Raw genomic sequence first — 16,623 nt, 5'->3', positions numbered from 1 at the left:
TGGTATCATAAAAGTCTGCTCTTTTTCTCTATTCAAAGTTCATTATTTATATTTCTTTATTTAATTAGTTTAGAATCGAATATTTCTAGGTTTAATTCTTGTTTAGATAACTAGGATATTCTAATTTAGTTAATAGTTAATCACAAGTCCTCGTGGGTTCGACATCCGACTTTTAGTCACTTTATTACTTGACGACCGCGTATACTTGCGTGTGCGTTTGGCCGCAACAAGTTTTTGGCGCCGTTGCCGAGGACTTATACCCTATATCTTAGGGCTTACGCTTCGCCTCATCAGAGGTAAAACGCCTCGCCTCATGCCCTTGCCTTTTAAAATATTAGTTTCTAGACAAGTGAATTAATTCAATCCTGAAATAATACAAGAATTGAAGAAATATGCAATACTTAACCCTGATATGAAGACGAGATCAGTAATTCCGGGAGCAAGGCTTCCAGGCATAACAATAATGAAATCAAAAAGTATGAAGGCAAAATTATATAAAGCTTTAAATTGATTATAGCGTCAGTTTGCCAGAAAATCGTGTCCTTTACAATGATAACAGAGCTCACTATTTATAGCTGCACCTAGAGAACAAGGTCCTAGGATCACGCCCTTCTTTAATATCAATTATGAGGGCCATTTAAAAATGTGTAATAGTGATCATAAATAACAAATTCTTTATAACGGACAGTGTATTAAATGATGTAGAATATTCTTCATTAAATGCTATCGGGTGACAGACATTTATTGCGTCTTTATGAGCATCATTCTTTCCGATAACAAATGGAACAATTGTCTGGTTTTAGCTATCCTCTGCCTTCAGCTCCTGTCGCTCTTTTATGCAATTACTTAGCATATCATATTTTTACCCTATACAGATATATTTTAAGTAGTTAATTTATCCCCGTAATGAGCGCGTGAGAGCACGCTTCAGAACACGCATAGAAGTTTTTTAAAAGCTCTAAAATATTTAGTAGAAACACCTTATCATGTGTTTAGGTGCTTAATTGAAAAAGCCTTAATTCGACTGCCTAAATAAAATATGTCGACAAACTTAAGGGGTTGTCGATTTATTCAGCCGAGTAATTTCTACATGCATGTGGTTATTACCAAATCTAGAATGGGATGGACTTCACATATATAGCTAGTATTGAGGTTGGTCTAAACGATATTAACGGCCATTTGTCCTTATCCAGATGCAAGATCCACAATCTTTGCCTCTTCAAATGAATCTCGTTAATTAAACATTACTTTTTCTCACATAGTAATATTTTTCTTTCTCACACACTAACTATCAATTACTTCTTGTTTCTCTCTTAGAACTAAAAGAGTTGAGACTTAGAACTCAAAATCATTCTCATTTTCCACCAATCTATACTTTTGTTGAGCTTTAAGACTAGGGTATAGTATAAGAAATTAAAACACAGGAAAAACAGTGATTTGGCACGTAAAAAATACCGAATGCACATACTAAGAAGCAAAAACAATGGCTATAGATAACTCCTCAAATGTGAGAAGTCCTGAGTTACCGCCGCCAGTATTATCTGGCGGCGAAGAAATGGTGGCGGCCGCGATAACAAAACAGAAGTGGTGGAATAAGATAATAGATGTAAAGGAAGCGAAGAATCAGATATTGTTTTCGTTACCTATGATTGTTGTGAATGGTAGCATATATTTCATCAATCTTGTTTCTGTTATGTTTGCTGGTCATCTTGGCAAACTTGAACTTGCTGCCTCAAATCTTGGTAATTCTTGGGCTATGGTCTCTGGTTTCTCTTTCATGGTATGCATCTAATTCTCTCCTAATAAGAGTGGCTTAGCCACGTACAATTTTTCTGCTCCGGTTTCCTAGTACATTGCCATTGTACTGATTATTGATATTGCTTTTTCCATTTATTTTTCTAATTTTAGTTCGCTGGTACTATCTTTCTAGCGTATGTTGTTGTTACTGTTCTATTATCTCATTTCATCTTCTTGTACTGAGCGTCTATCGAAAACAACCTCTCTACACCTAGGGTAGGCGTAAGGTCTGCGTACACACTACTCTCCCCAGACCCCACTGGTGGGATTATACTGGGTTTGTTGTTATTGTTATTATTGTTGTTGTTGTTGTTGTTGTTGTTGTTGTATATAAAAAATTATGCTGCATAAATAAATCAAAAATTACTTTTTATATATGTATATTAAATCTTGAACATCCTTAGGGAAATTCCTCGCTTCGCTACTGCCTAATAACAGTTACAACTTCCATACTTAATAGTATGTGCTCATTATTGATATTACTTTTCCATTTATTTTTTTTGATTTTAACTCGCTGGTACTATCTTTCTGGTGTATGTTGTTGTTAATGTTCTATTGTCTCATTTCATCTTCTTGTACTAAGCGTCTATCCAAAACAACCTCGCTACCCAAAGAGTAGGGTTAAGGTCTGCGTACACACTACCCTCTCAGACTCCACTTGTGGGATAATGGGATTATACTGACCATTGTTGTTGTTGTATATAAAAAATTATACTACGTAGATAAATCAAAAATTACTTTTTATATATGTATATTAAATCTTGAATCCCCTTAGGGAAATTCCTGGCTTGGCTACTATCTAATAACAATTACAACTGCCATACTTAATAGTATGCGCTGATTACTTGCTAAACATGTATTTTGTTGGGGAAAAATATTCTAAACTTGTTAACTAATAATCTAGGTTGGACTAAGTGGTGCACTCGAGACATTATGCGGCCAAGGATTCGGAGCAGGAATGTACAGGATGTTGGGAATACATCTGCAGACATCATGCATCATATCATTCTTCTTTTCAATAGTGATTGCTGTTATATGGTGGTATTCTGATATGATTCTTATTTTACTTCGTCAAGATCCTGAAATCGCTAAAGAAGCAGGGGTGTTCTTGAAATTTCTCATGCCTGGATTGTTTGCATATGGTGTATTGCAAAACATAGTGAGGTTTCTTCAGACGCAGTTAATTATCCTACCTCTCGTCGTGTGTTCAGTGGGAACTTTAGTTATCCATATTGGTATTGCCTATGCCTTGGTTCATTGGACTGGTCTTGCTTTTAAAGGAGCATCATTAGCAGCTTCAATTTCTATCTGGATTGCAGTCCTCATGTTAGGTCTGTACGTGTTTTTATCGAGTAGATTCAACCATATTTGGGATGGTTTCTCATTAGAGCCATTTCGCCATATCTTTACGAACTTGAAATTGGCGTTGCCCTCTGCTGCCATGGTCTGGTGAGTAACCTCATATTCTGGGGCGGATACTATAGGCTCGTTAAAGGGAGAAGCGCTCCTTATTAGGGCTTCTCCATTTCCGGGCTCAAATCCTTATAATAATTTTCAAGATATTTCACAAATATACTCGGAGCAAGTGCATAGATAGTCGTTCTCAAGGATGCTATTTAGAGATTAGGCAGTACTTATGTTGTCCTGAAATTTTACACTAGAAATCTTAACTTCCGGACAATTCAGCAATTTTTATCCCAAAAATTTAAACTGAAAAACTATAATTCAGGACGCACTGACTAATTCTTAAATAGCAGCCCATTAAAGTGGCTATCTGGTATCGTTTCTACAATATATTCGTAGTATAAGCCAAAAATGGTGGATTAAATTGAACCAATATTCAAAACTATAGGTCTGCCCTTGCTCATATTTCTAACTATAATTTTTCTTATTTTGATGTATACACAGTTTGGAGTACTGGGCTTTTGAGCTTCTTGTGTTAATGGCTGGTTTGATGAAAAACTCAGAAACAACTACTTCTGTAGTTGCAATGAGGTAATTAATTAAGCTTCTTTGCTTTAAAATAATCACATTTTCACAGTTTGGAAAGCTAAATCATAGTCTAACTGACATTCTTTTGGTTGTGATTTCTCAGTGTAAATACTGAAACCATCGCCTACATGATATCTTATGGTCTGAGTGCAGCTGCAAGGTAAATAACTAATACTTAGTATGATTTATGAGTTTAATTTTTATACACTATCCCGTGGAAGAATTTTTTTCATTTATACACTAGTATAACTGAAGGGGAGCTTTGATATAACTGGTAAAGTTGTTGCCATGTGACCAGAGGCGGAGCTAGAGTGCCGCCAATGGGTTCGGCCGAATTCAGTAGTTTTGGTTCAAACACTGTATTTGTCTTAAAAAATCCATTGAATATGTATAAATTATTAATTTAGAACCCAGTAACTTAAAACGATTAGAATCCCGAACCCATAAGCGTGAAATCCTAGCTCCGCCTCTGCATGTGACCGAGAGGTTATGGGTTCAAGCAGTGAAAACAACCTCTTGTAGAAATGTAGGGTAAGGTTGCATACAACAGACCCTTATGGTTCGGCTCTTCCCTGGACCCAGTGGCGTAGCCAGGAATACCGCCAAGGGTGTTCAAACTTTAAACAAGTCAATAATTTTATTTGTTTTTGTCGATGAATGGTACACCAAAATTTTTAAACCAGACTACGCAACATTTAGCTAAATATTTTTAAAAAATTAATACAACTATAATTTTATAAATCAAAAATAAAAAAACAAAAAGACAATATTAGAAATTTTACGAATAAAAAGGAAAGGGAGAATCGAGAGGATTTATAGTTTATAAAGAGCTTTTGTTGAAGAAATTTTTGTAGAACTTGACTTTTAAATTATAAAATTTATTTAAGAAATAACTTTTAGTTAAAATTACTTTTAAGATTAGTAGTTTATTTTTACAAAAATTTTAAGTTTAAGAGTTATTTTATTGACAAATCTTTTAGATTGAAAAAGAATCAAATAGACCACATGGTGGTCTCCATTTAGTTTTGGCAAACAAAATGGGCAGAACTTTGAACTCGAGAACAACATATCACTTTTGAACACCCTGAACTGCTGGACTGCCGCACTCAAATATGTTAAGAGTGTTCAAAATATAATATATATTTTTGCTAATAAAAATATACTATATAACCATATAAAGTAGTATTTAACTTATACACACATTATAATTTTTCAGTGAAGGGTGCGCTTGACCACCCTTGATATAGGGTAGCTATGCCATTGCCCGGATCCCGCTCATAGCGGAAGCATAGTGCACCGGGCATTTTTTTGATGTTACATAAGAAATAATTACAGGTAATCTATCTGTGATTTGTTAGATTAGTTACAAAAAAGATGAGTGTGACTTGCTACAACAAGTAAACATACATATATAATGTAACAATTATATACAGTACTATAAATGTATGTAAGTTAAATCTTCTCTTTGTTATCCCTCAATTTTGATGCTAAATTAATGTGTATTCAAATATATATTTGCAGCACTAGGGTGGCAAATGAGTTAGGAGCTGGAAATCCAGACAAAGCAAAACATGCTATGGCTGTTACACTCAAGCTATCTATTATTCTTGCTCTTATAGTTGATTTGGCTCTATTTTTTGGTCATAATGCCTGGGCTAGTCTCTTCAGTGATAGCGCGGAGATAATTAGTAAATTTGCCGCCATGACGCCTCTCTTGTTAATATCCTTCGTATTCGATTTCTTTCAAGGAATTTTATCAGGTCAGAATTTTATTTATATAATTTTTATGATATCCGACAGATTTAGGATTTAAACCCGATAAAATTGTAATTGAATTGATCAGGGGTGGCTAGGGGATGCGGGTGGCAACGTTGGGCTATGTGCATCAACTTCGCAACATTCTATGCCATCGGCATGCCAATAGCAGTCGTCCTTGCTTTCAAGTACAAACTACAGGGTCAGGTAATTCAAGCACAACCATGCTTTATTTGTGCATTTTCATATCCTGAGACGAATTCAGAATTTAAACGTGATCAGTGCATGCTTCATCCTTGCTCATATCATGTTGTTTTTCTACAAACTTTTGGTTAATATATTTAATGGCAATGAATATGGAATTGAGGTATAGTAAATTGATTAAAGTGTTAATTTTTTTAAAAAAAAAAAATTAAAAAAAAAATTGTATTGCAGGGTTTATGGGTGGGCTTGATATGTGGTCTAGCTTGCCAAGCTTCTGGCTTATTTCTATTGACATTGTTGATCAGATGGAAAAGAGTAGAGGGCCCAACACAAAGCAATAGAGAAATTGAATCTCAAGCTTAAGCATGGTCATTTATGAGAATAAATTGCTTTTTGGCCACTTATCAATCAAGGGGTTATTTTTAACAAGATGTTATAAATTATACTATTGTAATATGAGCTTGGATCATGCATTAACTCTTCAACAAATGTGGATACAGGGGAAGGTACAAATTTTCAAGTATTGATTAATCTAAGAGCCCGTTTGGACATAAGAATTTTTTTACTTTTCTCGAAATTTTTTTATTTTTTTCGAAATCAATGTTTGACCATAAAACTTTTTATTTTTACTTGAAAATGAATTTTAAAATTTTTCGAAATTCTGAAAAACTCTAAAAAGTTATTTTTTCAAAAATTTCACTCAGATCACTCATCAAAAAATTCAAAAACAACCCAAAATTATAATCATGTCCAAACTCAACTCTAATTTTTAAATACTATTGTCACTTTTAAAAAAATCACTTTTTTTTAGAATTTTACAATTCTTGTGTCCAAACGACCACTAAATTTCTTCAATTTCATAAATGCACCTTATTTACATTTGTTGAATGATTGCAGGTTTATTCACAGGTTTATACCGTTAGGCAAACATGATGGCACATGTTCTAGTCCCTTTGTGTACTGAAACTCTTTAATTTCCTGTCTTAATTTAACGTCTTTCATTCAACAACAAAATCATTATCTTTATATTCCCCTTTTATTTTTTTCTAAGAGATTATTTTCACGTCTCGATTTATGACTTGCGAGTTAGCAGATGCTTCAAAACACATCTTAAGAAAAATTATTTAACTCTCCAATTAGAAAGAATAATACTATATAATGGTGCATATAGCCTCAGCGCAACGGGTTCAATCATCACAATTAATCACAAAAAACATTTTTCAACAAGAGAAAAATTACGACACAAGGAGAATAAAGTAATAGTACTATAGTAAGGAATTCGACATTTGATAGCTCTGAGTAAAATAATCAAGAGACTACTATAAACCAAAAGAGAAACCCTATCTTTTAATTTGCACACTTTATTGAAACATCGAACACTCTCTCTGTTGTTTCTCTGTCACGACCCAAAATCTAACCATGGTCATGATGACGTCTATCGTGTTACAAGGCAAGCCTACTTTCCAAAATATTACTACTAATTAATTTTAAGGATTTAATAAAATAATACCAACAATTAAATTTCTCATAAACTAAATCAACTCCAAATATAATTAATACTATAAAATACCGAAACGAGCCCCAAATATCGGGGTGTCACTAAGTCATGAGCGTCTAAAACTATAAACTAAGATATATAAATTGTCTAACTGTCCAAAAGAAGAAATGACAAAAGGAATAACAAGGTCCTGCGAAATTAGCAGCTACCTTGCAATCTCCACAAATAGCCGGCCTGAACTCAACGATCATCGCGCTCTAACTCACCTGAATCTGCACATAAAGTGCAGGGTGTAGTATGAGTACAATCGACTCAGTAGTAACATAAATAACTAAGGAACTGAGCAGTAGTGACGAGCTAAGCAAAACAGTCCAATTATTTATTTTTCATAATTTTAAAAATAACAGGAATAAACATGTAAATTTTATAACTCAGTAAATGCCAGAAAGAAATTAACAGATAAATGCAGCAATAGAAAAAGAAAATGCTACCTCACAGCAATGTCAGTCCATCACTCAGCAATCGCACTCAACACTCAACACTCAACACTCTACGATCACTGGGTGTGTGTACAGACTCCAGAGGGGCTTCTAAAGCCCAAGCGCTAAGCACGGAAAACTCACGTGCTACCATATCAATACCTAGATTCGCACGGTCAACTCACGTGTTACGCGAACAACTCACGCACTATGGTATAAATACCTAGACCCGCACGGTCAACTCACGTGCTACGCGGACAACTCACGCGCTATGGTATTAATATCCTCACAACCAGGCCATCATATCAATACCTGGATCCGGATAGTCAACTCACATGCTACGCGGACAACTCACGCGCTATGGTATAAATACCTGAACTAGCACGGTCAATTCATGTGCTACGCGGACAACTCACGCGATATGATATTAATATCCTCACAACCAGGCCCTCGGTCTCACTCAATCATGTACCTCACTAGCCTCACTATCATCTACAAATAAGGGGACACAGCCCACATCAAGTATCATAACATATTAGCAAATAATAGAGATTGAGGTAAACATGTACAATAATTTCTATGACTAAGTACAAATAATGTGGGCATGAATAAAGCATAAGCATGATCTCTAACATGAAGGCAAACAAGTTCAGCAACAAGTAAACACATAACCATAGATAATAGTCATTAGGCCTCACGGCTTCACGGGGCGGACCAAGTCTCAATCCCTCGCGGTGCACACCCACACGCCCATCACCTAGCGTGGGTATCACCACCAAACAATCACATGATATCAAATTCTCCAGTACCCTCAAGGCCAGAGTTAAAACTGTTACTTACCTCAACAGCATAAAATCCCACTTCAGGATGCCCTCGTCTCCAGACTTGGTCTCCAAAAGTTCCGAATCTAACTATAATCAGTTTAGTACCATCAACATATACTAAAGAATCGAATTCCACAATAAAAACTATTAAATATACCAAAAATTCGAAATCGGCCAAATCCCGGCCCCTGGGAACACATTTTGGAATCAATCAAAAATAGCGGAATAATAATCCTCGTCCTCTCCCGAGTCTAACCATATAAAATTTGTCAAAATCGGATTTCGTTTGGTCTCTCAAATCCTCACTTAAAACTCTACAAAACTCAATCTCGTTCCCTCAATTTTACTTTGAAATCATCAATCAAATCCAAAAAACGATGATGGATTCATGAAATATAAATAAAACCGAGTAGATAAAACCTACCCCAATACATATGATGAAAATCGCCTCCAACATCTCCCAAATCCGTGCTCTCCAACTCAAAATATGCCCGAATGAACAAACCCTAATTTTATATATTTTTCTACCAGCTATTCTGCCTCATTTCTCGTGCCAAATGATCCCCAAAACTCATATTTTATGCCTCCAATGGATGCCTTGTGAAATTCTAGTCAAGTTAGGCTTTTGAATCACTCAATTTGACCTTATAATGAATGAGATATGTAGGTTTTAATATTTGCAAATAATGTAGATTTTTAAATACGCTGCTAGTGGCAAGACTCTACTAAACCCGCTCATGACTCATGAGACCTATGTAACCTAGGCTCTGATACCAACTTGTCACAACCTAAAATAAAACCATGGTTGTGATGACGCCTATCGTGTTACCAGGCAAGCCTACTTCCCAAAATATTACTACTAATTAATTTTAAGGATTTAATAAAATTATACCAACATTTAAACATCTCATAAACTAAATCAACTCCAAATATAATCAATATAAAATACGAAAACGAGCCCCAAATATCGGGGTGTCACTAAGTCATGAGCGTCTAAAACTATAAACTAAGATATATAAACTGTCTAACTGTCCAAAAGAAGAAATGACAAAAGGAATAACAAAGTCCTGCGAAATTAGCAGCTACCTTGCAATCTCCACAGATAGTCGGCCTGAACTCAACGATCGTCGTGCTCTAACTCACCTGAATTAGCACATAAAGCAAGGTGTAGTATGAGTACAACCGACTCAGTAGTAACATAAATAACTAAGGAACTGAGCAGTAGTGACGAGCTCCCCAACTCAAAATATGACTGAATGAACAAACCTTAATTTTATATATTTTTCTGCCAGCTATTCTGCCTCGTTTCTCATGCCAAATGATCCCTAAACTCGTATTTTATGCCTTCAATGGATTTCTTGTGAAAGTCTAGTCAAGTTAGGCTTTTGAATCACTCAATTTGACCTTATAATGAATGAGATATGTAGGTTTTAATATTTGCAAATAGTGCAGATTTTTAAATACGCTGCTAGTGGCAATTTCGTAATTAATTTGAAAAATCTGACAACCTAATTCTAAGTAAAATGACCATAAAATCCTCATACGATATCCAAATTCGACGATTCTTTTTTGCTACAGGTTCGTAACTACGATACGAATCTAATATTTAAAAAAGAAATCGGAGCTTATTTGTTTAATATGATATCGTTTATGCTTAAAGAAACGACGTTCAAACATAAGAAAAACGAGCGCAACACAACCCAAACCTATTCGAAACTCACCTGAGGCCCACGGGATCTCAACCAATAATTCCAATAAGTCATATATCACTACTTGAACTTAGTCGAACCTCGGTAACACCGAAAACAACACTAAAACACCAAATCAACCTCGAATTCTAGCCTAAGAATTTCTAAACTTCCAACTTTCGCCAATTCAAGCCTAATTCTACCACGAACCTCCAAATTATATTCCGAACACACTCCTAAGTCTAAAATCACCCAACAAAGCTAATCGAATCATAAAAATCTAAGCCAGAATTCGTTTACTCATAAGTCAACTTCCGGTTGACTTTTCTAACTTAGCTTTCTAATTAAGAGACTGAGTGTTCATTTCACTCCAAAACTACTCTGAACCCAACCCTACCAACTTGATACAATTTAACACAGCTGAACAACACATAAATAAGCATAGATAGGTAAAATGAGGCTATAACTCTCAGAACAAACGACCGGATCGTTACATTCTCACATACTATTTTCCTTCTCAAAGCATTAGGGAATTACTTTTTTTAGCCAAAATTTGTTAGCCACAAATTTTGCTTTCTCGTAGGCGACCGTGTTTTGAAAAATTTTATTATCTTATTTACCGTAAATGAAAATTAATGGACTCGCATAAAGTTATAAATAAAATTTTCACCTCCTCGGAATCCACATGCTATGATCCAATCTTTGCCTCTTAAGGTGACTATGATCAAGGTTTTACAATAAATCATGTTAATTTATGATAGTTAGGTTATTTAATAAAGTAAAATTTATTTTAATCAACCATGATTAAGTGCTAGATGTGTGTATACAACACATGACATGCATTTAAGGATTTCGTATGAACACCCGATACGTATAAATTTTTATCATGCTCAAGTGCTAGTTCAATAAATCTCACCTCTCCTCTTCCTTTTTCCTATCTGCCTCCTAAGTCCTCAAAAAATTTGTCTTTCACTTATTTCACTAATTATTACTATTTCAGATACCTCTTGTAATATGATTATTTGGACTACAAAATCAAACTAAATCAACAACAACAACAACAACAATAACGACGGCCTAGTAAAATTCTACAAAGTGAGGTAAGGGAAGGGTAGTATATACGCAGACCTTACCCTTACCCCGATGAGGCAGAGAGACTATTTTTGATAAACCCTTGGTTCAGGAAGACAGAAATAAAACAAAAAGAGACAAAATATTGGTATCGTTAACAGAAACTACAGAAATAGTACAACATCATAAAAACCATAAAATATATGGCACGCAATAATAATAACCAGTACCCAAGGCCCGGAGCTATGAAAAATAGAAAGGATAGCGTGGACACAACAATAGCTACTAGCCGTCAAAAAACAACCCTATCAAAACAGCCGTACCCCTAACCTACAAGCCTAATGCTCGACCTCCAGACCTTCCTATCAAGGGCCATGTCCTCGAAAATCTGCAGTCGTGTCATGTCCTGCCTGCTCACTTCTCTCCAGTACTTATTAGGTCACCCTCTACCTCTTCTCATACCCACCAAAACCAACCGCTCACACCTCCTCATCGGAGCATCAAGGCTTCTTCTCTGCATGTGCCCGAACTATCTGAGCCTCGGTTTCTGTGTGTTGTTATTGTCATACGCTTTCTCCAAGCCAATAAATACCATATGACGATCCTTCTTCCTATCTATGTGCAGTTCCACCAACCTCCTAATAAGGTGAATAGCTTCCGAAGTCGAACGACCTGGCATGAACCCGAACTAGTTGGCAGATATAGAGACTGCCTTCCTCACCCTCACCTCCACCACCCTCTCCAAAACTTTTATGGTTTGATTTAGTAACTTGATACCCCTATAATTGTTACAACATTGGATGGCACATTTGTTCTTTTACAACGGTACCATTGTACTCCACCTCCACTCATATGACATCCTCTTCGTCCTAAAAATAATATTAAACAACCTAGTCAGCTACTCTAAGCCTGCTCTACCCACACACTTCTAAAACTCAACCAGAGTTTTGTCTAACCCGGTCGCTCTACCTCTACTCATCTTACACATAGCCCCTATGACCTCCTCCACTTTAATGTGCCTACAATACCTAAAATCTCAAAGACTCTCTGAATGCCCCAGATCCTCTAGCACAATATCCCGGTCCCCATCCTCATTAAGAAGACCATGAAAGTACATCAGTCATCCCTGCTTAATTTGAGATTCCCCCAATAATACTCTACCGTCCTCGTTGTGATGCATCCCGCATGGTCCAAATCCCGAGCCTTCATCTCCCTCGCCTTAGCCAGCCGAAAAAACTTCTTATCCGTACCTTTTACCCCTAATTCCTCGTATAGACGACAAAACGCTATATTTTTAACCTCTGTGACCTCCAGCTTTGCCTCCTTCTTCGCTACCTTGTACATCTCTCTCTCTATTCGCTCTCCTCTCCTCCTCGCTTGTGCTCCCTACTATCACAATCCGGATTTTTTACCCTCGGAAGTCGTGATAACGCCTATCAGTGAAAGCTAGGCAAGCCAATCATTACAATTATTTAGCCATTTTCATTTTTTAATCCCTTAACAATTGTGAATTAACATTTTATAAATAGCAAAAATAATAAAGCGGAAGAGCGAAATATAACAATCTAGAATAATACCGATACAAATTCATAAAAAAAAACTACCCAGAACTGGTGTCACAATTTCACAGACTGTCTAGGAATACTACAAATAGAGGTCTGAAAGATAAATACAAAGTTGTTTCTAAAATACATAAAAGAAACAACAAGGAAAGGTAGAAGGAGAGGCCAAGACCTACACATACCTGCAGGACTACCTCGGGTCGCCTGATGGACTGAAGGCAGCAACCTCACTATGGTCCAAAAGCTACAACACCGGGATCTGCACACATGTAGAGTGTAGTATTAGCACAAATGATCCTATGTGCTGGTAAGTGCCTAGTCTAACCTCGATGAAGTAGTGACGAGGCTAGGACAAGACTACCAAATAGACATGTGCAGTTAAATAATACACAACAGAAAAATAAAGGTAGAAATTTACAGTTAAAGATAGGAAGAGGGAAACATACTACGGGGAATATCAAGTAACAACAGAAAACCAATAGATAGATGTAAGGAACACCATAATTCAATTATCAGCAAGAATCAGGAAATCAAAGACAAGTGCACGACATCACCCTTCGTGCTTTTACTCTCGTCCTCACCATAAGAATCAATATAATCGGCACGACATCACCCTTCATGCTTTTACCTCACATAATCATGGCACAGAATTATCCTTCGTGCATTATCACTCATATCATGGCACGGTATTGGATATCATGCGGAATGACATCACCCATCACCCTTCATGCTTTACACTCTTCCTCACCCAAGCAACAATTACAAAGCAATTTGGGCAAGGGAATCAATAATATCACAATAAAATCCCGGTAAGGTAACAATAGCATAACAACAATATTCCGGCAAGGGAAACAATATCATGAGTAATAACATCCCGGCAAGTGAGATAATATCAAAAGCAATAACATCCCGACAAGGGAGACAATATCATAAACCTCTTCTCTTTTCCACATTTACTTCACAACTCAATTCTCAACTTGAGCCAATGCTCTACAATGTTCAATTACCAATAATACTTCCACAAGCCTTGTTCAACAATAGAAATCATCATATAAAGCATGAACAATACGAAACAGAGTCACATTAATCAAAGTATAAGAATCATGGGCATGCTTGACACCGACGTATAGATACTCATCACCATGCCTATACGTCGTACTCAACAAGTAATACATAGAAAATAAGACTCAACTCCTAATCCCTCAAGCTAAGTTTAGACCAAACACTTACCTCAATGACACGAACACAATTCAAGCCTCAACTACCTCTTTACCTCTTGTTTCCACCACCAATTCGCTTGTATCTAGTCACAATTTACTTAACGATATCAATACATGCTAAATGAATTGATTCTAATGCATGAAAATAGGTTTTCTAAAGATTTCCCCAAAAAGTCAAAAACCGATCCCAGGCTCACATAGTCAAAACCTGAGGTTCGAACCAAAACCCGATTACCCATAAACCTAAATATATAATTTGTTTTGAAATGGGACCTCAAATCGAGGTCCAAATCCCCAAAATTTGAAAATCCTAAGTTCTACCCAAAATACCCAATTTTCCCAATGAAAACCCTTGATTTTGAGTTGAAATCATGTGAAAAGATGTTATAGATTAAAGAAAATGAGTTAGAAATGACTTACAATCGATTTAGAGAAGCATTTTTCTTTGGAAAATCGCCCAAGAGAGCTTAGGGTTTGAGGATGTTTGAAAAATGAAGAATTTCCGGCTAAGTTATAATTTGCACAGGTGCAGATATCGCATTTGGAATGTCCTGTTCGCAAATGTGAACTCGCAATTGCGGCCAAAGCTTAGCAATTGCGAAGGAATCCCGAGGGATCGTGTGAGTTTTGGATTGCGAAGCCTGTAGACCTACAACATAACAGCAGTTTTTCTAAGTTCAATTTCAATCTGTGACCTATCCAAAACTCACATGATCCCTCGGGATTCCAAACCAAATATGCACGCAAGTCTAAAAACATCATACGGACTTGGTCGTGCGATCAAATCATCAAAATAACATCAACAACTATGAATTAAGCCTCAAACTCATGAAATCACTCAAGAGCATTAAAATTTTCAATTTATCAAATAAAGGTCCGATTATACTAAACGAACTCCGATTCTTACCAAACTTCACAGATTCAACTTAATTATTATATAAGACCGGTATCGGGCTCCGGAACCAAATACGGGCCCGATACCATCAATTTCAAACCTCTTTTCATTTCCATAAACTCTTATAATTTCAGTAAAACACTTTCTTTCAAAAATTCACTTCTCGGGCTTGGGACCTCGGAATTCGATTCTGGGTATATGCCCAAGTCCCAAATTTTACTACGGACCCTACGAGACCGTCGGATCACGGGTCCGGGTCCGTTTACCAAGAATGTTGACCAAAGTCAACTTTATTCAATTTTAAAAACCAATTTCCTTATTTCACTTAGTTTTCACATAAAAGCTTTCCAGAAACGCGCCTGGACTGCGCACACAAAATTTAGGTGAGGTAAAGAGAGGTTTTTAATGCCTCGGAATGCAGAATTTACTTTCAAGACAAGTGATGACCTTTTGGGTCATCACATTATCCATCTCTAAAATAATCGTTCGTCCTCGAATGAACATAAAAAAAGAAATACCTGAGTCAGAGAAAATATGAGGATATCAGCTCCGCATATCGGACTCGGACTCCCAAGTTACTGCCTCAACAGGCTGACCTCTCCACTGAACACGAACAGAAGGGAAACTCTTCTATCTTAACTGACGAACCTGCCGGTCTAGAATATCTACCGGCTCCTCCTCATAGGATAACTCCTTGTCCAACTGGACAGTGCTGAAGTCTAACACGTTGGATAGATCGCTGTGATACTTCCAAAGTATGGACACATGAAACACAGGATGCATGGCTGATAAACTCGGAGGCAACGCAAGTCTGTAATCCACCTCTCCCACTCGATCAAGAATCTAAAAAGGACCAATGAATCTAGGGCTAAGCTTGACCCTCTTCCCAAATCTCATCATGCCTTTCATAGGCGATACCCGAAGCAACACCCACTCATCGACCATCAATGCCACATCACGAACCTTACATTCGGCATAACTCTTTTGTCTAGACTGAGCTGTACGAAGCCTATCCTGAATGATACTAACCTTGTCCAAGGCATCTTGTACTAGATACGTACCCAACAACCAAGCCTCTCCTGGCACAAACCATCCAACCGGCGACCGACAACGCCTACCATATAAAGCCTCATAAGGAGCCATCTGGATGCTCGACTGGTAGCTGTTGTTGTAAGCAAACTCTGCTAAAGGCAAAAACGGATCCCACGAGCCTCCAAAGTCAATGACACAAGTTCAGAGCATATCCTCCAAAATCTGAATAGTATGCTCGGACTGCCCGTCCGTCTGAGGATGAAATGATGTGCTCAACTCGACCCATATGCCCAACTCACGCTGAACTGCTCTCCAAAAATGTGAGGTAAATTGCGTACCTCGGTCCAAAAGGATAGACACGGGCACACCATGAAGACGAACAATCTCCCGATATAGATCTCAGCTAACCTCTCAGAAGAATAGGAAACTGCAACAGGAATGAAATGTGTAACTTGGTTAGCCTATCAATAATAACCCACACTGCAGCGAACTTCCTCTGAGTCCGTAGGAGTCCAACAACGAAGTCCATAGTGATACGCTCCCACTTCCACTCAGGAATCTCAATCTTCTGGAACAAACCACCAGGTCTCTGATGCCCGTACTTTA

At 37.0% G+C, this 16,623-nt stretch overlaps 1 protein-coding gene across 1 annotated transcript; it reads left to right on the top strand.

Annotated features, from left to right (window-relative positions):
* The first annotated feature begins 1,274 nt into the window (after positions 1-1,274).
* On the top strand, positions 1,275-6,823 carry LOC107787330 (protein DETOXIFICATION 18-like). The gene is made up of 8 exons (XM_016608887.2): positions 1,275-1,780; positions 2,702-3,246; positions 3,706-3,792; positions 3,893-3,949; positions 5,311-5,549; positions 5,633-5,751; positions 5,980-6,254; positions 6,646-6,823. The coding sequence occupies exons 1-7, from the start codon at positions 1,484-1,486 to the stop codon at positions 6,109-6,111; spliced, it is 1,476 nt and encodes a 491-aa protein (XP_016464373.1). The 5' UTR covers positions 1,275-1,483; the 3' UTR covers positions 6,112-6,254; positions 6,646-6,823.
* Positions 6,824-16,623: the final 9,800 nt, after the last annotated feature.

Source organism: Nicotiana tabacum, chromosome 1, assembly GCF_000715075.1.
Source record: "Nicotiana tabacum cultivar K326 chromosome 1, ASM71507v2, whole genome shotgun sequence".
NCBI classification, from domain to species: Eukaryota; Viridiplantae; Streptophyta; class Magnoliopsida; order Solanales; family Solanaceae; genus Nicotiana; species Nicotiana tabacum.
Note: the sequence above shows the minus strand (reverse complement) of the source record. Positions and strands in the feature narration are given on the sequence as shown.

Bases quoted from the DNA above. Each gene is read 5' to 3' on its own strand.
- LOC107787330 (XM_016608887.2), top strand. From the start codon at position 1,484: ATGGCTATAGATAACTCCTCAAATGTGAGAAGTCCTGAGTTACCGCCG. The intron at 3,247-3,705 runs GTGAGTAACCTC...ATGTATACACAG, and splicing joins CCCTCTGCTGCCATGGTCTG to TTTGGAGTACTGGGCTTTTG. The intron at 5,752-5,979 runs GTAATTCAAGCA...ATTGTATTGCAG, and splicing joins AGTACAAACTACAGGGTCAG to GGTTTATGGGTGGGCTTGAT.